The following is a 23,519-nucleotide window of genomic DNA, read 5'->3' on the forward strand; positions in this document are numbered from 1 at the left end:
ATATGCTAACTGATGGTCATACTTCTACATATTTAAGAGAGCAGACAGCTAACTTGTCAGGCTGCGCAGACAATGCCGACCGATACACTGCAGCCTCACAGGGCACCTGTTCTCCCCAACATTTCTCAGCCATCTCGGAGAATCACTTCCGCGTTCCCATCTACAGTCAGGACGCCTCACCTGGAAGACCGCGTTCAGGGTCCAATTGCACCTGGTCATCAAATGCCAGTTCCCAACTCCTCCTTTCCACTTCTATCATTACAAGTGGGACTACTTGCCTATGTTAGAAGCATATGACATCTTCCTGCTCCACCAACGAACCGGAGGTTCAATTCCTGACAGAAAATAGGGCCTGGTCAACTCCTGTTGAATAATTCTGCTTCAACTCTTCCCTGTGCTCCTTATCCACTCATTCCAAGTGCCACAGAGGCCATATCTGGCCCCCAGTGCTTTCCCGCAGGGACCGTCCCTCCCGCCCCCCAGCCCCAGGATGGAGTTTCTACCTGAAGAGATTGGTTAGGAATGACAACCGGGGTGAGTTTGTGCCTCAGAGCTGGAGCGGACTTGGGTCGGGGCCGTTTCACCTCTGGCTCCTCCCCTCTCTGGAAGCCAATGTCCTCTTCGCAGGACTCTCTGGCGGCCAGGCGAGCACAGTCCCCTCCCTCCTCCCGGTAAAAGTGGCCAGCAGTTTGTCCCCGACTTCTGTGAGCCGGCGGGGCAGCCGGAGGCTGGGTAGCCGAAGGGCTGGCAGGGGGTGAGCCCGTGGTCGCGGTGGACTCGGAGGCAGAGCTGGCCTTCTGCCTGTGCTTAAACTTGATGGAGTCACTCCTTTTGGGGGGCGTGGGAGGAGTAGGAGGCCCTTCTGCCTTTGAGGCCTGCGGGGAGTGAGCAGGGCCTGGGCCCGGAGAAAGGAAATCCACTTTGGGAGGTGTCTGGGGCCTCTTGAAGGTGTCGGGGTCAAAGATGGACTTCCTTTGCTTTGGTTTCTTGTAGACTGAAAACTTTTCTGTGTCTGCCATGGAGATGTTGACCACGACCTTGGGCCAGGTTCCCCCACTATGCTTAGCTCCCGGACCCGCTTTGCCTAGTGGAGTTTCCGCCAGGACACAGCCAGCCACCGCAGGCTCGAAGGGCGGCAGTTCGCGACTGTCCAGGTTCACCAGGCCATAGCCCCGCTCCCCGTAGGGGTCAGGGCTAAAGGAGCTGAGGCTGTGCTCCGAGGTGCTGTGGCAACCCCGGTGAGGGTCCGCTCCGCTCAGAGGGCCTGCAGGGAAGGGCTTATGTCCGCAGAAGGAACCGCCGTCGCCCTCGTCCCCGGGGTCCTTCCTGCCCTCCATTAGCAGGTCGGGGTTGAAGATGTCGGTCTGAGTGGAGCTATTGTGTTGCTTCAAGTTCCGCTTGTTTTGAACCTGGACCTCTGACCCGAGGACCTTACAGTTGGACATCTTATCCGAGTCCTTGAGGTTCTCAAATATGTTTTGTCCACTCCACGAGGAGCTCTGAGGGAACACCTCAAAGGGGTAGGGGAGAACAACAGTAATGACAATAATTATTACTACTAATTATAGCAATGATAATGGTATTTCTCAAGTGCTATAATAACAATAATTATGGCACTTGTTAAGCACTTACTATGCACCAGGCACTGTACTAAACACTGGAGTGGATAAAAGCAAATGGGGTTGGACAGAGTCCCTGTCCCTTGTGGGGCTCACCTTCTCAATCCCCATTTTAAGGACGAGGTAACTGAGGTGCAGAGAAGTGAAGTGACCTGCAGTGTGGAGAAGTGAAGTGACTTGTCCAAGCAGACAAGTGGAAAAGCCAGAATTAGAACCCATGACTTTCAGGCTCCCAGGCACAAGCTCTATCCCCTATACCATGCTGCTGCTCTGCGCTAAGCCCTGGTGTAAATACAACACAAACAGAATCAGACCTCTCACAGTCTACAGGAGAAAGAACAGGTAGGTAACCCCCATTTTTCAGATGAGGAAACTGAGGTAGTAAGAAGTTAAGTGGCTTGCCCAGGGTCACACGGCGGGCAAGTGGCAGTGCTGGGATTAGAACACAGGTTTCATAACTCCCAGTCTTTCATTCAATCATATTTATTCAGCACTTACTGTGTGCAGAGCACGTGTGCTTCCACCGCTAGGCCACATATGGCTTCTCAACAATTCATAGCCCTGGACGATTGCAGTAAACTGGTTTTGTATCACTTAGCAAGAGAAGAAATAAATGTAATAAAAATACACCTAGAGTTCAAAATGTTAGTCCTCATTCCCAATGATATGATTGTGTGCAAAGAAGGGGAGAAGAAAAAATCCTCACTGATCCTGAGTCACCAGAATTAGTACACTAGAATTGGCAGACAGGATCCCTGTCCACAAGCAACGTGGTCTAGTGGACAGACCGCGAGGCTTGGGAGTCAGAAGAACCTGGATTCTAATCCTGGCTCTGCTACTTGTCTGCTGTTCATTCATTCATTAAATCATATTTATTGAGAGTTTACTGTGTGCAAAGCACTGTACTAAGTGCTTGGGAGAGTACAAAATACAATTTTGTTATATATATACATACATAAATGTGTAATATAAAATATACATATACAATATAGATATATGTACAATATAACACACAGGTCTGCTGTGTGACTTTGGGCGACTCACTTCATTATCTGTGCCTCAGTTACCTCAGCTGTAAAATGGGGATTAAAACCATGAGTCCCATGTGGGACATGGACTGTGTCGAACCAGATTAGCCTGCGGCTATGCTAGAACTAAGTACAGTGTCTGGCACATAGTAAGTGCCTAACAAATACCATTAAAAAACAAAAACAAAATTTAAAAAACTGAAATTTGCCCAAGACTTACATGGAAAGTCTGTGGCACTGATGAAATTAGCCTTAACAGCCCCTTCCAAATAATAAACCATACACATTTTCCCAATTCAATTTCACATTTTGACCAAACCGGTCAGGGAGCCTATTCAACGTGAATAAATTTGGGTTTCAGCCCAGGCCACACACCTTGAAACCAAGGACTAACTAAAAATTATTTTAAATGATATAAGCCATTTGACTTCTATACCTTCATCAGTGAGAGGGTTAAGGAATCCCTGCAGTTCCGGAGAAGAGCCTCACATTCGGTCAGAGATTTATTATCGAGTGCAATGCCATTTATCTGAGGAGGAACAGGACCGAGATAAAGAAAACCAAGAAGAAGAAGACACCATTTAGTTCTCCGTTTTTAACCAAGACAAAAACCCGCCCACCAGGTATGTGAACAGAGGGCTACAGAAGGGGAGTTCCAAGTCTGGAACTTGAAATGGTTCCGATTAAGCTCATCACTGTAGAGACCCAACCTTCCTGGGAACAATTCAGGACAACTGGTCACAGCCGATTATTTTTCTTAAGCAGCATCTCCATATTTGAAGGACAGCGGCCACTCTTTTTAACACTAATTTTCAAGGGCAAACAAGGAGAGGATAGATCCTCCTAACAATTCCAAACAAACCAACCAATTTTTTAATCTTGCAATCTAGGGACAGTAGTTAAAAGATAAAAGCCAGCATTCAAATCTAACCTTCCCTGTTCTTGACCCAGATCACAGGAGATAATCTTAGCTCTGTATCAGGGGGGCAAACTAACCTATAAATTTCAGTGATCCAACTTATTTATACCTGTCCTTAGCACTCATTTACAAATGTTTATTTCAGTACACTTTCAATTATTTATTTTGCCCCTTCTAATACTATAATTATAATGACCACCTCTTCTGTATACAGATAATTCTTATGGGCAGAGAATAAGCCACAGAACTATGCTTTGTTCTTCCCAAGCACTTCACACAGTGCACAGCATCCAGTGGGGGCTCAATAAATACAAGTATTATTGGCTATGGGAAACAAAAGGAAATCTTTGGAGGGTCAAAGTAACAGCAGATCACACAGTATCATCAACAGACTGCAGGACCATGAAAGTGACCACGGCAAACATTTGAACTAACTGAAGCCACGAGCGGAGGATGGATGAGTTACCGTGGGGTCCAATGACCTTCCCCTCTACTCTACAGGGAGACGGTGCCCAAGCTGGCCACCATATGCAATCACCACTTTGGAATTTTCCCCTCAACAATAATAATAATAATGATGGCATTTGTTCAGTGCTTACTCTGTGTCAAGCACTGTTTTAAAAGTGCTGGGGTAGACACAAGGTTAGACATGGTCCCTGTCCCACATGGGGCTCAGTCTTAATGCCCATTTTAGAGTTGAGATGACTGAGGCACAGAAAAGTGAAGTGACTTGCCCGAGGTCACACACAGCAGACAAGTGGTGGGGCCAGGAGTAGAACCCACCGTCCTTATGACTCCTAGGCCCGAGCTCTTATTCACTAGGCCACGCTCAGGCAAATGACAGTTCATTCATTCATACAGCACAGCCTTTGGAAAAAGCATGGGAACTGGGAGTCTGAGGATCTGGGTTTTAATCCTGGATCCACCCTTTGCCTGCTGTGTGACCTTGGGTGACTTATATCTTCTCTGTGCCTCGGTTCCCTCACTTGTAAAATGGGCATTCTCTACCTGTTCTCCCTCCCACTTGGACCGTGAGCTCCATGTGGGAAAGGGACTGCTCCCAACCTGATTATCTTGTATCCACTCCAGCGCTTACTGCAGTGTTTGACTCGTAGTAAGCATTTAAATAGCCCCATTATTATCATCATCATGCTTGGAAAAACCAGTAGTCTACCCAAATGGACTCATCTCAAGATTTGAGGTCTACATTCCTGGCTCCTTGTACCAACTGTTCAGGTATATGTTGGAAAAAAAGGAAGGGGGCGGTTAAAACGGTCAACATGAGGAATCAACAATTGGGTTCTTGGTGGTTCCAATGAGCATCTGGACTTTTAAAATTTCAAACCAGATCTATCAGATTGAGCTTCTACCAACCTCCACAGACTTTGCCCTGCAGACTTACGGCAATAATTCTGTCTCCCACAGAAAGGGACCCTTCTTTAGCAGCTGGGCTTCCAGGCACCACAGCAGAAACAAATACACCATTCTCCAGACTAATTCCACTGTCTGAAATGCACAAAACAAACATGTGTACAATTCAAGAGCTCCACATACGCCCATCAAACTTGCCTGTACAAGAGAGAAACAGGTTTAACAAAAAAGCGGAAAATAGAAGGCGTCCTTGCTTTGAAAAAGCCTTCTATTTTTACAGGAAAAGAGGATAGAGAAGAAAAATGTAAGTAGGACCTGAATAACTTATTTGCTCTTGGGTGTCAGGACCCAGGACTTGAGATCAGGACACTTCCCCATCCTGTCCCCAAAACACATTCGAGGGATTATTTATTTCAAGACGAGGTTCCTAAATGGTACATGAATCGACTCACTAGCCAAGTGCTGAGTCTGTCAGAGACTATCCGTATTACAACATCCAAATATAAGACCATACTTCTTCGCCAAAGTCAAAGCTTCAAGTTGGAACATAAACCCTGACAGCTCTGTCTCTTCCACCCTCTCTAGTCTGACTTTTTCAGATAGTGGCCTAGAAAGAGTCAGGAATGCCCCAATCTTGTCCCTCATACTGGCTTGCTTTTTTTTGTTTGTGCGCTACCTACACATCACATCCTATCTTCTCACTGACTTAATCAACTCTGCCCCCTTTCACACAAAAGAGCTGAAAAGTGGAGTTCTTTTCCACTCTAAAATCAAGTCCTCGGAACATTCCCTCACAAAATGCCCATATTATTTTTTCTTTAAATCCTGGAAATGCCAGAATGTAGTCCTCACCTAAGTGATCAACCTCACTGTTGGGCTCTGAACTCCAAAACCTCCTGTCAGTGTCTAGAAAAATCATTCACTGCAATGGTAACATTTGCTATTAAGTGTAATTATTAGCACTGAAATAGAGGGAGAAAAGTGGATGATAAAAAAAACAAGCACATCTGTGATTGCCATTACACCTTGAGAAAAACAGCTCTGAAGAGATGCAGCCCCACAAAGTCAGAACGATTAACTTGGCAGGAGGAAAAGGGATAGAGGGCCTGTTACCTTTGTGTCCAGCCAGGTTAATATGGAGTGGGGTTATCATCACCTTCCCTCCCAAGGACTTTCTTCTTCGGACAACCATGTTGATAACGCCTCCTCCATTGAGCACAGCCTTGATCACCTGCTTCTTGTCTTTGTTGGTCAGATCCACGTCGTTTATTTTCAGCAACCAGTCGTTCACTCTGGCACGCAGAAACATGGAGTTGGTGTCTGGTGAGATCTGCTTCCCATCCTGGGGACTCAACCTAAGAACCTACATGCCTGTGTTTGACCTACGTTACCAGGGTAGGTTTTTCACCTGGGCAAAATACGTGATAGAGTTGCCGCCTGTCCATTCAGTGGGCACACATCCCAATTAAGACCAGCCCACAGATTCAAGAGGACTAGTCTTTCTCAGAGAAGAAATTACCAGCAAGCTTGCCCAGTGGATGTGGGGGTGGGAGAAAGAGGGGAAAGCAAAATCATTGGAAGGGCTGAATGATTTGATATTGTAAGAATAAGAGACATGAGCCCGGGCCTCAAAGCTGGAGGACCTGGATTTTAATCCCAGCTCTGCCACTTTCCTGCCTTGTGACCTTGGGAAAGTCATTTAACTTTTGGGGGCCTCAGTTCCCTCAACTGTAAAACGGGGATTCAGTATCTGTTTCCCTCCCTCTTAGACTGTGAGTCCCACGTGGGGCAGAGCCTGTTTCCGATCTAATAATAATAATAATTATCGTATTTGTTAAGCACTTACTGTGCTCCAAGCACTGTTCTAAGTGCTGGGATAGATACAAGGTAATTAGGTTGTCCCATGTGAGGCTCACAGTCTTAATCCCCATTTTACAAATGAGATAACTGAGGCACGGAGAAGTGAAGTGACTTGCCCAAGATCACACAGCAGACAAATGGCAGAGCTGGAATTAGAATCCGCATCCTCTGGCTCCCAAGCCCTTGCTCTTTCCACTAAGCCATACTGCTTCTCTGATTGTCTTGGGCTAAGTACAATGCTTGGGACACCGTAAGCACGTAAATAACATAATTACTGCTATTATTTCCCTCTACATAGGCAAAGAGTATGAGCCCCCTCCTTCCTCTCCCCCTCCTCATTCCCCCCGCCTTACCTCCTTCCCCTCCCCACAGCACCTATATGTATATATGTTTGTACATATTTATTACTCTATTTTACTGTACATATTTATTCTATTTAATTTTGTTAATATGTTTTGTTTTGTTGTCTGTCTCCCCCTGCTAGACTGTGAACCCACTGTTGGGTAGGGACCGTCTCTATACGTTGCCAACTTGTACTTCCCAAGCACTTAGTACAGTGCTCTGCACACAGTAAGCGCTCAATAAATACGGTTGAATAAATGAATGAATTAAGAGTAGTGCAACCCGCCTAGAGGTAGAGGGAGGACTCAATGCCTTTCTTGTGTCTCTCAGCTTCATCCTAGCAGTTCCTGAGCTCAGTATTGATCTCAGGTTTTAACAAAATAATAACAATAATTAATAATTATGGTATTTGTTAAGTGCTTACTAGGTGTCAGGCACTGTATTAAGCGCTGGGGTGGGTACAAGCAAGTTGGGTTGGACATAGTCCCTGTCCCATGTGGGGCTCAGAGTCTCAATCCTCATTTTACAAATGAGGAAACTGAGGCACAGAAAAGTGAAGTGACTTGCCCAAGGTCACACAGCAGACAAGTGGCGGAGCCAGGATTAGAACCAGGTCCTTCTGACTCCCAAGCCCATGCCAATAGCTCTGCCGCTTCCTTCTTCCTCCCAGAGTTGTATCTGAACAATTTTGAGCTTTTGTGAGGAATCTGTTCCTCACTCTCTACCTTCTCTTTCCTCTCCTCCCAACCTCTGCATCCCTTAATATATTCGGTAACATAGATTTGGCTTCCATCCCCAATTTTTAATCTAGGGTCTCACCACACCCATCACGCCCTCAGCGTGACTGTCCCCCTATCTGCATAGCCCCTTACCTTAAGCGGCCATCTGCAATGCTTCCTTTGTCTACTTTGGTGACAAAAATACCACAGTCACCAGGGAGATAGGGCTCATTCACACCTTCTGCCACATCAAATCCAAGCGCCTTCAAATCCATATCCTCCTAACGAAACAGCAGGAATGCAAACGTTATGTGATGGTCAGAAACAGGAGGAGCCATTTAGCACTTCTTTTTAAAAAACCGGTGAGCTTCACCCTGAATGGTGTGACCTGTGCCACTACCATTTCAAGCTAGTCAACCCCTCAGGGCCATAATTCTATTTGTAATTATAGGTGTAGCAATCCGTGAGGAGGTAGCTGAAAGAAAAAATGGTCAAGACCTGAGTCCTACTGAATATTTGGTGGAAAGCAACTGAGGAATTCGATGTCTATCCTACCCATCCTGATTACAGGATGAAGAGGAAGATGTGCAGTTAAAAGTCACCTTAGAGCATTTAGTTTTTTAAAAAGCTATTTATATTTTCTAAAATGAGGTATTTTGCTGAGCAGAGCACGGAGCAGTGGGGAACTGTTCTCAAGAGAGTACATCCCCAAGGGGTCAGATGAGCCGTGTGGTTGCTAGTCAGCCCCCGACATTTGGGAATTCAAATCCATTGCAAGTTTCCCATTTCAACCTGACAAGCTTTAGGGACAGACTTTGGAGACCCAGTGGAAGTCAAGGTAAAGAGAGTCTCGGTGAGGAAGTTAAAGGGAAATGGGGCAGATTATTCCTTCGGCTATTGTAAGATACTTTGAATTTCCCCAAATTGCAAGTGGATCCATTAGCTGGTTTAATACTTTTTTATCAAAAAACAGACACCCTTTTTTTCCAAGGGCTCCTTGTGTGGTTCTTGTCAGTCTAATGTCCTGCCTTGTCCACTGAAATTGTAAGTCTCTTGAGGGTCAGGGTCCAGGTCTAATTCCCCTCCAAGTTGTCTTCCCCTGAGCTTAATAAATACAATTACAGCTACTGTTACTTAGTGACAGAGCTTCCATCAGAGGCCAAGGTAATGTCTAAAGGGCCACAGGCCTACTCAAGTCTGCCACATTCAGAGAGGGGGCTGACTTTCAGCCAATAGAATGAACACCTCAACACCTGTTGGAGGCGGGAGGGGAGGAGCTGATTTCCCTTGAGAATTGAGCCAACAAAAATTTTTCAATTTAGTGTTAGCTGGGAGCTGTGCTGCCCATCTGCCCCTTGGAACAAACCAGAATGATCTCCTCATGGTAACATATTTCTCTCTATGCAAGCTAGATCTGGGGTACAGAAGAAGTTTAGTGTGAGATAGCTTGGTCATGAGCATAATATAATCTGTGGGTGATTTTAGTTCAAAACCAGTTTCTCAGTTTTCTGCAAGCAGGGCCCTCAGCCGTGGCTGGGCCTGGCAACAGGACCTCTGGATCAGCCGATTGGCTGAAACCTTCAGGAGTTGCAACTACTGCATCCCACACATCCCTCCTTCAGTATTCTCTGCAGCGATCTTTCCACGGTCTAAGGGAGCTTGTCTGGTTTGCGAGTTTGGTTCAGTCACAGCTGCTGGGGCCTACACAGAACTTTTAAATCGAATCCTGGATGGAGATCCTAATTCCATATCTTCTTTTGGTGGCTTTATAATAGGGATGGCAGTTACCGACCTTGGTTTGTGGTCATGGGGCATCACAGCCCCGGCTCTCGTCCATCCAGTTCTGCTAACACAGCTTCCACGCACATCTGTTGGAACCAAAGATCTGGTTCTTTGGTCCCAAAGTCACAGGATTGAGGTGTCTAAAATCTTGAATTCAACTTACTCTGTCCTTTTCAAATTCTACCACCTCCGTTTCCCATTCCAGAGAATCTGTGTCGATGGCTGAGTCGTGGGAACTGTGCGCCATTAGCTGTCGGAACCTGGCCTCCTTTTCCAACTGGTTCTCCATCTTTTCCCTAGAGAAAGAGATGCTGATGGGAATGGTTTCTAAGAAGCAGTAAGTTCCACCTGTCTCCTTTTCCCAATTCCATTCAATTGCACGGTGCCTGGTGACAGGGATCATTTTTGTCTCTGTTTTACTCTTCCAAGCACTTAGCACAGTGTCCTACACAATGCAGGGATGCAATAAATACCACTGACTGATTTCCAAATAAAAAACACCCTATCCTCCCATCAAACTATTTAAATATTTTGAATGCTCTTTTTCCTTTTTTTAAAAATGGTATTTTTTCAAGCATGTACTATGTGCCAGGCACTGTGCTAAGCGCTGAGGAAGATACAAGGTTGGACACAGTCCATGTCCCACATGGGGCTCAGAGTCACAATACCTATTTCACAGATGAGGTAACTAAGGTACAGGGAAGTGATTGACTGCAGGTCATACAGCAGACAAGTGGTGGAGGCAGGATTAGAACCCAGGTCCTCTGATTCCCAGATCCAAGCTCTTTCCTCCAGGCCACGCTGCTTCCCTTAAACAGTAGTTTATCTTCCCCTCAGGATTCACTAGTTGCACACTTAGTTACAAACTACAGGATCCAGTTTAATAAGCTTATTTATATTTATAAACCTTTTTCCCCTTCCAAAGTATTCTGGCCACTTTTCAAATTGCAATAGAATAAATATGAACCTTAACAGCAACCAGGATGGGGAGGTAAGTGAGGCTTCCAGTGCCTATTAAGAAAGTTGAATTGGGTAAATAAAATATGCACATACATAAAAAAATAGTCTTTATTGCTCATTCAAAAATTCACCTTCTACCCAAGTTTTCCCTCCAATAATCCACAATTTTGGTCACATTTTCCTCTGCCTTCTGTCATTAACATTTGGAAAATTTCAAAGATTATTGATAAAAACTGCCCGGCTGTTCTTTGGGAAATTGGGGGCAGAGCAAATTGGTGTTTTTAAGTAGTTGCCACTTTTCCTTTTCTCTCCTTTATTTTTCCCTTTTCTGCTTTTTTCCAACCATCTATAAAAAGGCATCACACTCTATTCTGACTTTTTTCCACCCACCATTAGAAAACAATCACTTCTCACACGGTATTTGACTCACAGAAGGCAGTTAACTAATTGACAATTGGGTCAAAGTACTGTAGGCCGCTAATGGAGTGTTTTACAAAAGAGTCATTTGGCCCAAATAATGCTTATGCTTTAAATAAACAGCCTTTCAATAATAAGGGGGTCTTATATTCATCTAGTACCATTTACTCCTGCCTTCAGTCAATTAATGGTATTTATTGAGTGCTTACAATGGGCAGAGCATTCACTTATTCAATCATATTTATTGAGCACTTACTGTGTGCAGAGCACTGTACTAAGTGCTTGGGAGAGCACAATACAACAGAGTTGGCAGGCACAATCCCCACCCATAAGGAGTTTACAGTCTAAAGGGGGAGAAAGACATTCAAATAAATTACAGATAGGGGGAAATGGCAGGGAAAAAGGACATGTACATAAGTGCTGTGGGGCTAGGGATGGAGTGAATATCAAATGCTTAAAGGGTACAGATCCAAGTATATACGTGACACAGAAGGGGGGGGGGGCGCAAATAGGGGAAATTGGGCTTAGCCAGAAAAGGTCTCTTGGAGGAGATTTTAGGAGAGCTTTGAGGTTGGGGAGAATGGTGGTCTTTTTGGATACGAAGGAGACGGCAGAGGGAGAACAAGGGCAAGGGGCCGACGGCGAGAAATAGGAGATTGAGGTCCAGTGAGTAAGTCGGGGTTAGATGAGTGAAGGATGAGGTAGGAGCTGCTGAATGAAAACATACACACTCACACATGCATACACACACTTCCTTCCCCTTCCCCGGTACACAAACACATACTTGAGTTCCTTCAGTTCCCGGCCAGCATCATTCTTCTGCTTCCTCATGTCATCCAGATTGCGCAGGGCTTCGGCCAAATCACTGACGGCCCGGTCCCTCTCCCGCCTTAGGTTGTCACACAAGGTCCTAAGAAGCAGCAGAGGGAGGATGAAATGACAGTTTAGCATTTCAAAGTCACCCTGATGCTTCCTGACCTATGCAGACCAGAGCCCTATAATTGTGGGGAACCTGCTTATGTGAACACCCCGCTGTGGTAATGATGAAGCGCTCAACTCATGCAATTCAACCGCTAAAGTCAGGGGCCTCTGACACCACAAAATATGTTTCTTAGAAAGCAGCTTTGATAGTTATGGGCGAACATTTAAGCATAAGAAAGGCCATTCCAAGGTCAGACCACTGATCCACCCAACTTTATGTTCTATCTTCAACTGTGGCAGCACTCGATTTGCTTGTATCCATCCCAGTGCTTAGTACAGTGCCTGGCACACAGTAAGCGCTTAACAAATACCATAATTATTAGTAAGACCAGGCTGACTCAGCTTTTGTACCTTTGGGCCAGCTGGGCAGCAGTTTGCCAGGCACATCACAAGAGACGGTGATGTCGGGAAGGTGGACGAAATGCGATGGGACAGAGTGGAGGAGGAAGCTATGCTAAACGGATGACCCAAAGAATTCAACTGCCAGGTTTCAGAGAAAAATGTGCAATTCTTCCCAATAAAGGCAGTCAGTGAAGGGCTGACTGAGGCTTTGGAGATGAGGTTGGTAAGTGGAAAAAGGGAAAAAAAAGATAGAGGAGATGGAGATTACTGGGAAGCCAGGTGTGGTTGAAAGACTAAAAACATAATAACCTGGGCAGACAGTTTTAATACTCAGTACACGGTCATCATAGAACACTGTTAAGATTAGCAGCTAGCATGGTGGCAGACACAGAAAACAGGGTTGAGTGAAGCGTCAGCTGATGGGGAGTGACTGTAGAGAGAGAGGGGATGCTGGGAAGGGTGTGTAAAGATGTGTGGGCAAGAGTGCTGCTCAGGTACTAGAGTGCCTGTTTACCGTATGCTCTCCCTTTCAGCCACTATCTTGTCCCGTTCCTGGAAGGCCCAATCCCGCCTACATTTGGCTACTTCGGCCTCTTGAACGGCTTCCTTGAGTTCTTGGGACATGGCTTCGTACTGCTTGCGGAGCATTTCAATTTCCTTGTTGGCTCGCTCTATGTCCAGCGTCGCTGAATCCTGTATCTGTGAGGTCAGACAGAGAGGAGAGGTTCATTGATCCATTTATCGAACATCAGCCTTACGCAGCAGGCTACCTACTTGTGGGGGGAGGCGTGATCCCCCAGACCTCCCAAGAGCTATTGGCAACAGACCAGCCCACCACCACCCCAAACCACTTTCCACTGAAATGGCGATTAGCCATACCAGGATCCAACCTCTTCCATGTCATATTGAAGGAAAACAAATATTGCTTCTCTTCCTGGACAAAGTGGAGAGTGTGCTCCATCTGGCTGCCTATTCCTGGACAAGCTAATGATATCATCTCAGAAAATGGCTACCTCTTCAATGACACCCAAAAAAACCCATCAGGCTCGCAACCAACTAGCCCACATTCTCGTAGTAACACATTCTGTACTCAGTACACATTCTGAGTAACAACTGCTGGCAGGCCAATTTTTAAAAAGGTTGATCTCATGTCAGTGTATCAGTAAACTAGGGGCCAACAGTGGAAGGAGAAAGGGGCAGGAGTTAGGGAAAGAGGGAGGGGAGGGTTGGGAGGAGAGTGGAATTGCAAAATTCCTGCATTTACCTGTAAAGCTGTTTCAGTCCCAGAGCATTATGTTTAATAACAATCATCAGCAGATCACAGAAGAAAAAAAAAAGAAAAACCTCACTAAATTAAACCACCAGGGTGTGGATTTGAGGAGATTGGGCAATACTATGGAAACTTAAAAATAGAACTGCCCCTTTTAGAAATGAAAGCTGCTACTAAAGGCCTTTAACTAATGTTGCTTAAATGAAAAGCAGGAAATTCAGGCTTTAAAGATCTTTGGGAATCGATTCCTAGCAGAGTACCTATTCCTAATGTATCCGTTGAATGTCTGTCACCTCATGAGTGATTAGTATCCCCATTCGGCTTTAAGCCCCTTCATTGCAAGAAACCACATAGGAGAATGTTTCGAACAGAGCAGGCACTCAATAAATACTGCCACTGCTAATGGTTATAGATGAGAAATGGCGTGGCTTAACGCAAAAACCACAGGCCTGGGAATCGGAGGACGTGAATTCTAATACCATCTCTGCCACCTGCTTGCTGTGTGTCTTCGGGCAAGTCACTTAACCCCTCTGTGATTCAGTTCCCTCATCTGCAAAATGGAGAATCAATACCTGGTTTCCCTCCTTCTTAGACTGTGAGCTCTATGCGGAACCTGGGTATCTTATAACTATCCCAGCGTTTAGGACAGTGCCTGGCACACATAATAATAATAGTGGTAATAATAATGGCATTTATTAAGTGCTTACTACGTGCAAAGCACTGGAGAGGTTACAAGGTGACCAGGTTGTCCCACGGGGGGCTCACTGTCTTAATCCCCATTTTACACATGAGGTAACTGAGGCACAGAGAAGTTAAGTGACTTGCCCAGAGTCACACAGCTGACAGTAGGCAGAGCTGGGATTTGAACCCATGACCTCTGACTCCAAAGCCTGGGCTCTTTCCACTGAGCCACGCTGCTTTCCACTGAGCACTAAAATACCTCAGCTATTGTTATTACTATTACGGCAATGAATGAGCCTTAAGACTACTTCTATTAGATTTCCCATTTAGAAACTGGGACAAACTACCTCTGATATCAATAAAAATCAGAAGGTGTCAACGCCTGGGAGGAGTTCAAAGTATCACGGGGGTTCCTGCCATTGTAGTAGCAGCAGCCCCTTCAATAGTTCTTGCTGCTCTTGAGTTGCCTTAGGATGAGCTCCCCAGGAAAGTGAGAGACCTCTGAGGAGCTCGATAGGTTCAGGGAACATGCCCGCTAATGCTGTTGCACAGTACTCTCCCAAGCACTGAGTATAGTGCTCGGTTCTAAGTAAGTGCTCAATAAATGCCATCAAATAACTGATTGAAAGCAGATCAGCAACTTGAATAGGTAAAAAGAAAAACCAGTCCTCCTGTTACTGACTCCCTGCACTCGGGGCATCTTTTCGGCAGGTACAAAGCACAAACTCTGGGGATCCCAAATCAATCAATCGTATTTTTTGAGCCCTTACTGTGTGCAAAGCATTGTACTACGCGCTTGGGGGAGTACTATCCAACAGCGTGAGCAGACACATTCCCTGCCCATAATGAGCTTATGGTCTAGAGGGGCAGACAGATTTTGATATAAAGAAATAAGTTATGGATATGTACATAAGTGCCATGGGGCAAGGGAGGGGTGGATAAAGAGAGCAAGTCAGGATGACGCAGAAGGGAGTGGAAGAAGAGGGAAGGATGGCCTCTTGGAGGAGATGAGCCTTCAGGAAGACTTTGAAGGTGGGGAAGAGTAATTGTCTGTCAGACACGAAGAGGGAGGGCGATCCAGGCCAGAGGCAGGACGTGGGGGAGAGGTCGATCGCGGGATAGACGAGATTGAGGTACAGTGAGCAGGTTGGCATTAGAGGACCAAAGGAAGTGGGCTGGATTAAGGTAGGAGAGCAGCAAGGTGAGGTAGGAGGGGGAAAGGTGATTGAGTACTTTAAACTGATGGTGAGGAGTTTCTATTTGAAATGGAGGTGGATGGCAACCACTGGAGGTTCTTGAGGTGTGGGGAAACACAGAGTAACAACTGAGTGGTTTCTCCATTCACTTGCTCCATCTGTTGCTGCTCCACTCCCTGGGCTCCAGCTCTACTGTGCATTTCTTTGTTGTGAGAGGAAGTGGAGATGACAAACTTAATTTAATGTCTGTCTCCCCTTGGAGACTGTAAGCTCCTTTTGAGCAGGGATCACAACTCCCAACTCTATTGCACTGTACTCTCTCAAGCACTTAGTACAGTGTCCTGCATACAGTAAATCCTCAATAAATACCATCGAGTGACTGAGCGAGAGCTGGGGTGAGGGAGGATACTACAAGTGAAATATTGAGTTGGCAGGAGCATAGGGCTTAACAATGATTGGGAACCCCTCATAGAAATAATACCCATCCTGCTCCTAACCTTGGTAATAACTCCCTACATTCATCAGTTTTCGTCTAAGATTATTCAAAAAAATGAGAAGCAGTGTAGACTAGGGGACAAAGTACGGGCCTGGGGTTAGAGGACCTGAGTTCTAACCCTGCCACTGACACCGTCTGCTGTTTGACCTTGGGCAAATCACCTTAGCTTCTCTGTGCCTCAGTTACCTCATCTGTACAATGCAGATTAAGACCGTGAGCTCTGAGAGATAGGCACTGTGTTCAACCCAACTATCTTGTATCTACCCCAGTGCTTAATAAATTGCCTGAGTGCTTAACAGATACCATTTAAAAATAAATAAATAACAAACCTGTGCTTGAAATTCCCAGCTTCTGGGAGTTGGGATAAGGTTAAGAAAAGAAAAAGGGGGTGGGGATAGTTTTGGAAATTCTTTTTTGCCTAGATATTTCATGGGTAGGACTTTGTAATTTCTGCACTTTTTGTTTTTTTAAAACCTCTCCCTTCTCCAGTGAATAGATGATTCCCATGAAGCTATGAAGTCCAACAGAAACAGTAACAGCATCCCTGCAGATTTCTGTGAAAAGTTCATGTCAGTGTGAACTGCAGAACAAAAGGCACATTAAAATACTTGGAACAAGACCACATTCAACATACATAGAAGGGGTTATGAGTGTTAAGATAGGTCTCTCCTCCAGAGCTCTAGAAAAGCTTCAAGTTCTTTACCTTAAGCAGCAAACTTAGGGCACCCCTGGGTTTCTGAGGCCCGAGGATGACTTCCTTCAACTCTGGAACCCAGATCTAGTGTAGAAGTAATGACCTGCATCATGTCTAGTATTTCCCACTCTCTCTCTCTGACCTCTCCATCATCTCTAGGGATATGGGATGCTAACGAGAGCGGACCGAATGGCACAGGATCTCCCATCGAGGATTATACTCAGCAAATCCTTCAGGCATTAAGTCCACACCTCAGTGTCAATATCAAGCCGACACTTTTCCTTTAAATTAGGAGGCGTATTTTAAAGGACCTGCATATTTGGAAAATGCATTCTAATGGGTTCCAATGCTTTATTTTAGGGATAAAACATCAGGGACATTTAAGAGGAAATGGCATTACATGTTTGGATTTAATTGGTTTTTTACAGGCACGTGAGCTGTTTATTGCTTCTTTAAACATTTGACACGGTTCCAAGCTCGAAACAGATTAGGGTAGACGGAGAGAAGGAGGGAGGGAGGAAGAGGGGGGAGGTAGAAGGAATATATTTTCTGTTCTGCAGCCTCAGAGACAAGTAGACAAGCAACATGGCCTACTGGAAAGAGCACAGGCCTGGTAATCAGAGAACCTGGGTTCTAATCCTGGCTCTGCCAACTGCTTGCTGTGTGACCTCAGGCAAATCACTTGCCTCAGTTCTCCTGTTCTTCCTCAGACTTAGACTGTGAGCCCCATGCAGGACAGGGACTGCATCCAACCTAATTAACTTGTATCTATCCCACTGCTTGTATCTCTATCTTGTAACTTGTATCCATCCCACTACTATGTGTCAAACAGTGTTTGACACATAGTTAGCACTTAAATACCCTGAAGAAAAAAAAAAAGGAATGCTTGTTGAAGTTATCCTTTGCCACCTCAAATAGACCAGGCCCCATTCACACAACATCCTCCAGAGCAGTGTCCCGGGCCCAGGTGCGTGCTGGGACCAGCTGGGATGACGCTCCCTCTCCGAGTTAGAAAGGAAAAGCCACCTATGGAAAGCAGTGAGTACCTGACGAGCTTGGTAATATTCCCTTAGCAGATGGTCTCTCTGGATGATAGCTTCTGTCCTCTCTTTCCTGGCAACATCTCTTTCTTCCTTTACTGTCTCTATATCTTTGCAAGCTTGATTAAGCTCCTTCTGGGCTTCCGCCTTGTCCTTCACTTCGTGGCAGTACTTTTCCAGTAACTCATTCCTCTCACAGATTGCTCGATCTCTTTCCACTAGAGCTGAGTTTAGCTCCTAAAACAAGACCCATTATTTGCACGCTTATTAAAGTTACAGGAACAGAGTATAGAATCGTGGTTGTGTTTTCTCCGGCTGAGTTGGGAATCAGCATCTTAAATGTCCCAAAGGACTGGGCATTCATTCTGCAAGAAGAAGTTATAAAATAGAGGGGAAAAGGTAACTTGGCCATTATCGCAGGGTAAAATCAAAGCCCAAATCCTTCCCAAGTGAGCACGGCTGATGGTCAGAGTGCAGCAATATTCTCAAATGATGATCCCCAAAGATCTCAAGATGCCTGTGTAAGCAGCACACCTAAGCTCAATGAAAGCAAGGGCTATATAATAATATAGTTTTTATTATTTGGTTGACCTGGAAGCAAGACAGGGATAGATTATTTCCATTAGATCCAGGTATATGCTGGCGTATTTTGACCTTTCCCTGAGCCTGTTTCAGGAAGCTTTGCCTCTCCTTGGGCATCCTGGCAGCCAACTGGAAATTTCAAAGGAAAGCGCCAATATAATGATGGGCTGACTGGGCAGCAACCTGCTCCCCATGTGACTCCTGAGGCTTGACTTTAACTGGAAGGACAGGAGGGATCAATTCCCTAATGGCCATCTCCACCTGAGCCACAGGGTTTGCCTTGACAGTCACTATGCTTACCTTACGGTTTAGCCTGCTGCCTCTGTGAGCAGCCAGAGAGCTCACTATGTTTTGGATGCTGGATCCCGAGGCCTAGTGGGATTTGGATCTACACGAACCAATTCCGGATAAGTACTGGGCCAGAGAAGAGGAGAGGGGGAAGATTAAATTAAATATTATATTTGGTCAGTAATGTGGCAGCTAAATTTTTATTTGTTGTAGACTCTGTGTGGGGCTGGGTGTTCGCAATGTGATTCTGCTGCACAAAACACTCCAATACAGGGATTTACGAGATGCTGGACATCATGAAGACGCTGAAAAATGAATGCAGAGTAATTCTGGAGAGAGTCGGAAATTCCAATACAACACAAGGTGGAGCTACGCACACCAAGCAAAGCATGCTTCACAAATCCAGAAAACATTCAGAAAGGCCTGTTGGTGAAAGACTAATGGACAAACTACATCAGGCGAGTCAGGCAAAAGAGAACCACTGGCTTTTTTCTAAACTCCTTCCTTGTTGCCTTTAGTCCCTTTCTTGAAAATCAGAATAGGGTTGGGTGGATTAGTTTTGGATAAAGGCAGGGACCTATCAGCACCATTCATTCATTCAATCGTATTTATTGAGCGCTTACTGTGTGCACAGCACTGTACTAAGCGCTTGGGAAGTACAAGTTGGACCAGGACCTGCCCATCCAAATGCCCACTATTTAAGAGTTTGGAACTGTCCCTCCAACTCTGGGGAGGGATGAGGCATGTAAAGAGGCATATTTTTTCAAGGGGTTGGGCCAAGCACATTGGGAAAACCCTGGACATGCATCCCACATGCACCTGAGGTGACTGCAAAGCAAGGGCTTCTAAGCACCTCTGCACAAGCGAGACTGAAGCCAACCGCTCACATATAAGAACCTTTGGCCAGAGGCCCCCACAAAAAAATATTTTTAAATCCATTCTTGACAAACTGTGTAATGCTGGAATGGAAAAAGAAGGGTCAGTTTGGGCAACCTGATCCATTTGCATTTTAGCCGCGAACTTTAATGGTCATTAATGAGTTGTGTGAAGAGACATTTAAAAATTCACTTCTAAAAGTGGTACTGGAGTCACATGGTAAGTTTTAATCATGGAAGTCATTTGGCTTTTCCCCTTTAGTAGAGCATTATTGTAGCCAGCTTGAAACTTCTTGTTCCTTTTACCTGCTTATGTCCACAGCACCTAGAGTTGGAGCAGAAACACACACTTCACATTAATGTATGACATTGGCAGTGTCCCACTGAAAGCATGATATAAGAGTCCCATGGCTCCAAGCTAAACAAAACAGGGGAGGTATTTTTCCTTAAACAAATAACACCTCGAGGTTGTAACTGAATTAAACATGCATCTGATAATTCCTAAGCAGCATGTGGATCCTAAGTTACCTTAAATAAAGCTTACTTTTTACTGAGAAGTCATCATGCGCTGTCTGTCAGTGGGACAAGGAACACAGAGCAAAGCAACTCTATAGAGCCCAGTATGAGAAACCGGCATTCTCGAAACGTTAAAATCTCTTTTGGAAAATGGAATATGTTCCATTCCCCGATATCTTTTGCCTCTGTACAGGAACGGAAAAGCAAGAAAGTCCCCGCTAATCCTTCAAAACTCCATTTACCTGTCTCAAAGCCTCCATCTCTTCATTGGCCACTCTTTTCTCAGAGGAAGTGTTTTTCAGCTTTGACTCTGCCAGTTCCAATTCAGTCTGGAGTTTGTCTACCTCCTTGATGACCTGGTCTCTCTCACTCATGATGAGCCGGTATTCACTGAATACAGAGTCCCTCTCCTCCTTGTACTTCTCTGAATCCTTGACAGCCTTCAGCTGCATGGTCTTAAACCGGGTCACCTCTGACTGGAGACGCTCCATCTCCCTCTGCAGCTCTTTGTTCTGAGAGGTCGCCTTGTTCAGTTCTTGCTGGACAGACTCAAACCTGAATGAGAAAGAAAGAATGATTGAATGGGGCAGCCCATTTTGGTCAGTTTTTGTTGTTATCTTTCAGTGCCTCCAATTTGGGGTTCCCAAATGTTCATATATGCTTGTTTGCTTTGTGACATTTTCTCTGAAAAATCTATGTGGAGGGGACATAACTGTCCCAAATTTGAGCCACGCGAGTTCCATTTCTCTGAAGGAATGAAGAGTGGCTGACAACAAGACTGCCGCCTGTTATGATAATAATAACAGTGGTATCAGTTAAGCGCTTACTGTGCATCAGGCACTGTACTAAGTGCTGAGATGGAAATAAGCAAATTGGGTTGGACACAGTCCCTGTCCCACATGGGGCTCCCAGTCTCAGTCCCCATTTTGCAGATGAGGTAACTGAGGCACAGAAAAGTGAAGTAACTTGCCCAAGGTCACACGGCAGAAAAGTAGCAGAGCCGGGATTAGAACCCACAACCTTCTGATTCCCAGGCCTGTACTCCATCCCCTATGCCAAGCCTGTCCTCTGAAAGGAAATCTGGCAACTTTAACGAAAGCCCACCAAGTAGCGACTGCAAGTCATTTCCCCAAGTAGGGAACTAGAGTCAGCTCCCTTGTAACTGGGATCGTCTTGTTTTCTACTTCCCAGAACTGAGGCCAAGTTAAGGTTCAGCTAAGTAGCCCTGAGAAGCAGACTCCCACTTCAACCAAAGTCTGAGTCTTCCCTTCTGAGCTTCCTCAAGTCACCCCTGACAGATCTGGATTACCCAGGGAGTGTTGGTACAGTAGAAATCAAACTCAAAGGTGAGCTGGGGAGATTCCAGAAGAATGTGAGCACCGATGGATCAGGGACTGGGTCTGTTTGATTGGAACCCAAGCGCTTAGTACAGTGCTCTGCACACAGTAAGCGCTCAATAAATATGACTGAATGAATTAGCATTTAATGATTTAAAAAAAAAAACTAGATGTTAGAAAACATGAGTTTGCTTCTAAAAAACTATTCCTAGAACAGATCGATTCTCCCAATTTACAGTGCGAAAAGGCTGAAGTGCCTAAAGTTCTTTTTAAAAAACACAGAAAATATGATGGGTGTAGACCCTTCAAAAAGTGTCCCCTTCAAGAAAATCACACCCCAACCAACCAATGTGGCCACAAGGGTAGAGAGGCTCATATAATTTAGTTTGATGCACTTCACCGAGAGCAGATTTTTCTCTCCAGCCTCATGCCCAGGTGTTCTATGGTGAGATACGGTGGACTAGGAAGAGGGGCGATGAATGTGCATCATACTCTCTGGGACAAGACGGGCTCACTTCAAGACTGTGAGCCCGTTGTTGGGCAGGGACCGTCTATATGGTGCCACCTTGTACTTCCCAAGCGCTTAATACAGAGCTCTGCACACAGTAAGTGCTCAAATACGACAATGAATGAATGATAAAAACAAGTGGATTGACCTCCAAAGTCCCATTTAACCGTACTCACGAGCACCTCTCTCCTCTTCCGTGGATACCATCCCCTGAACAGGCCCTACCTCCTCAGAGAGGAAGAGTACTGCTGCTGGAAATGGATGGCCGAGTCCCTCTGCTTCATCAGCATATCTATCTGTTTCTGAAGGCGACGGTTCTCCTCCTCTGCCTGCTCCAGCCGACTCAGGTCGGTGTTGTGGTGGGCAGTTTTCTCATTGTACCGCTTCCTTAAGGCATCGTATTCCTTCTTCACCCCCTCCAGCTTGTCCATGGCTGTGTCGTAGAGTTTATTGAGGATCTCCGACGAGCCATTCTGCTTCATCACCTACAGTCACCACAATTGATATTTACTGACTGTCCACGCACTTCGCTGCATTTTGCTAAATGCTACAGGAAAGAGGGTTTTACAAGAGGGGAGATGTTGACACGGTCTTTTAGACTGTGAGCCTTTTAGACTGTGAGCCCACTGTTGGGTAGGGACTGTCTCTATATGTTGCCAACTTGTACTTCCCAAGCGCTTAGTACAGTGCTCTGCACACAGTAAGCGCTCAATAAATACGATTGATGATGACCACAGATGTGAAGATCCCTGCCCTCAAGATGCTTAAAGTCACATTTCGCAGAAAGCCCTCTCATACAAAAGAAATAAACAAAGTGCCTAGAACTGCCAGCTAGCAACAGCAGAAAGCATCTTACATCTCTTGCCTGGTGGGAGTGAGTCTACCTACCCTGAACTATCGTACACAGAAGAAGAAGAAGCAGCGTGGCTCAGTGGAAAGAGCCCGGGCTTTGGAGCCAGAGGTCATGGGTTCAAATCCCAGCTCCGCCTACTGTCAGCTGTGTGACTCTGCGCAAGTCACTTAACTTCTCTGTGCCTCAGTTACCTCATCTGCAAAATGGGGATTAAAACTGTGAGCCCCCTGTGGGACAACCTGATCACCTTGTAACCTTCCCAGTGCTTAGAACAGTGCTTTCCACTTAGCAAGTGCTTAACAAATACCATCATCATCACTCTCCCAAGTGCTTAGTACAGTGCTCTTTATACAGTAACTGCTGAATAAATACGGCACTGATTGATCTTGCAGCACTTCATTGTTTTAAATGGTGGTTTGGGCCACTTGCAGGTCTTGTCAATCCACCAAAACGCTACCCGGGATTTCGATCCAGAGAAATGTGGTCTGGTTTGAGTATTGACCTTGCCTATAGATTCCCTAGTGTCCACACGATGGCAGACTTGGATACACCCGTTCCAATCATCCTTTCTAGTTTTGACTTCTGCACTAAAGTTTTAATTTCCCTTACAATGAGAAAACGTTCTAAATTGGCATCAAACTCGATTGTTCGCTTTGATTCAGGCATAGATATTCTCATTCACAAGTCACCCAAAAGAACGGGAATAACTGGAATCTGACCAAAGCGCTCGGTTAAAAGATGATACCTCGGACATTGAAATTCACATTAGGGTTCCTTTAACCTTAACTGGGTAATACGGTACAAAAACCACCATTATTTGAGACACTTGGATCCAGGCCAAAT

The 23,519-nt window shown here is 45.4% G+C and overlaps 1 protein-coding gene across 7 annotated transcripts in view; it reads right to left on the reverse strand.

The window, feature by feature from the left end:
• DLG5 (discs large MAGUK scaffold protein 5) overlaps positions 1-23,519 on the reverse strand; it is a 177,243-nt gene that overhangs the window by 42,561 nt on the left and 111,163 nt on the right. For 4 of the 7 annotated variants that reach the window (XM_038744424.1, XM_038744427.1, XM_038744425.1 and 1 more), the window contains 11 exons: positions 22,049-22,308; positions 20,221-20,533; positions 17,724-17,954; positions 12,855-13,039; positions 11,802-11,927; positions 9,804-9,936; positions 8,012-8,139; positions 6,051-6,229; positions 4,969-5,072; positions 3,084-3,176; positions 504-1,511 (listed from right to left, as the gene is read on the reverse strand). In XM_038744424.1, coding sequence (XP_038600352.1) covers positions 504-1,511; positions 3,084-3,176; positions 4,969-5,072; positions 6,051-6,229; positions 8,012-8,139; positions 9,804-9,936; positions 11,802-11,927; positions 12,855-13,039; positions 17,724-17,954; positions 20,221-20,533; positions 22,049-22,308 — 2,760 coding nt within the window. The remainder of the gene's footprint in view (positions 1-503; positions 1,512-3,083; positions 3,177-4,968; positions 5,073-6,050; positions 6,230-8,011; positions 8,140-9,803; positions 9,937-11,801; positions 11,928-12,854; positions 13,040-17,723; positions 17,955-20,220; positions 20,534-22,048; positions 22,309-23,519) is intronic. The other 3 variants (XM_038744428.1, XM_038744426.1, XM_038744423.1) reach the window with 2 other exon arrangements.

This window comes from Tachyglossus aculeatus, chromosome 3 (assembly GCF_015852505.1).
Source record: "Tachyglossus aculeatus isolate mTacAcu1 chromosome 3, mTacAcu1.pri, whole genome shotgun sequence".
Lineage (NCBI taxonomy): Eukaryota > Metazoa > Chordata > Mammalia > Monotremata > Tachyglossidae > Tachyglossus > Tachyglossus aculeatus.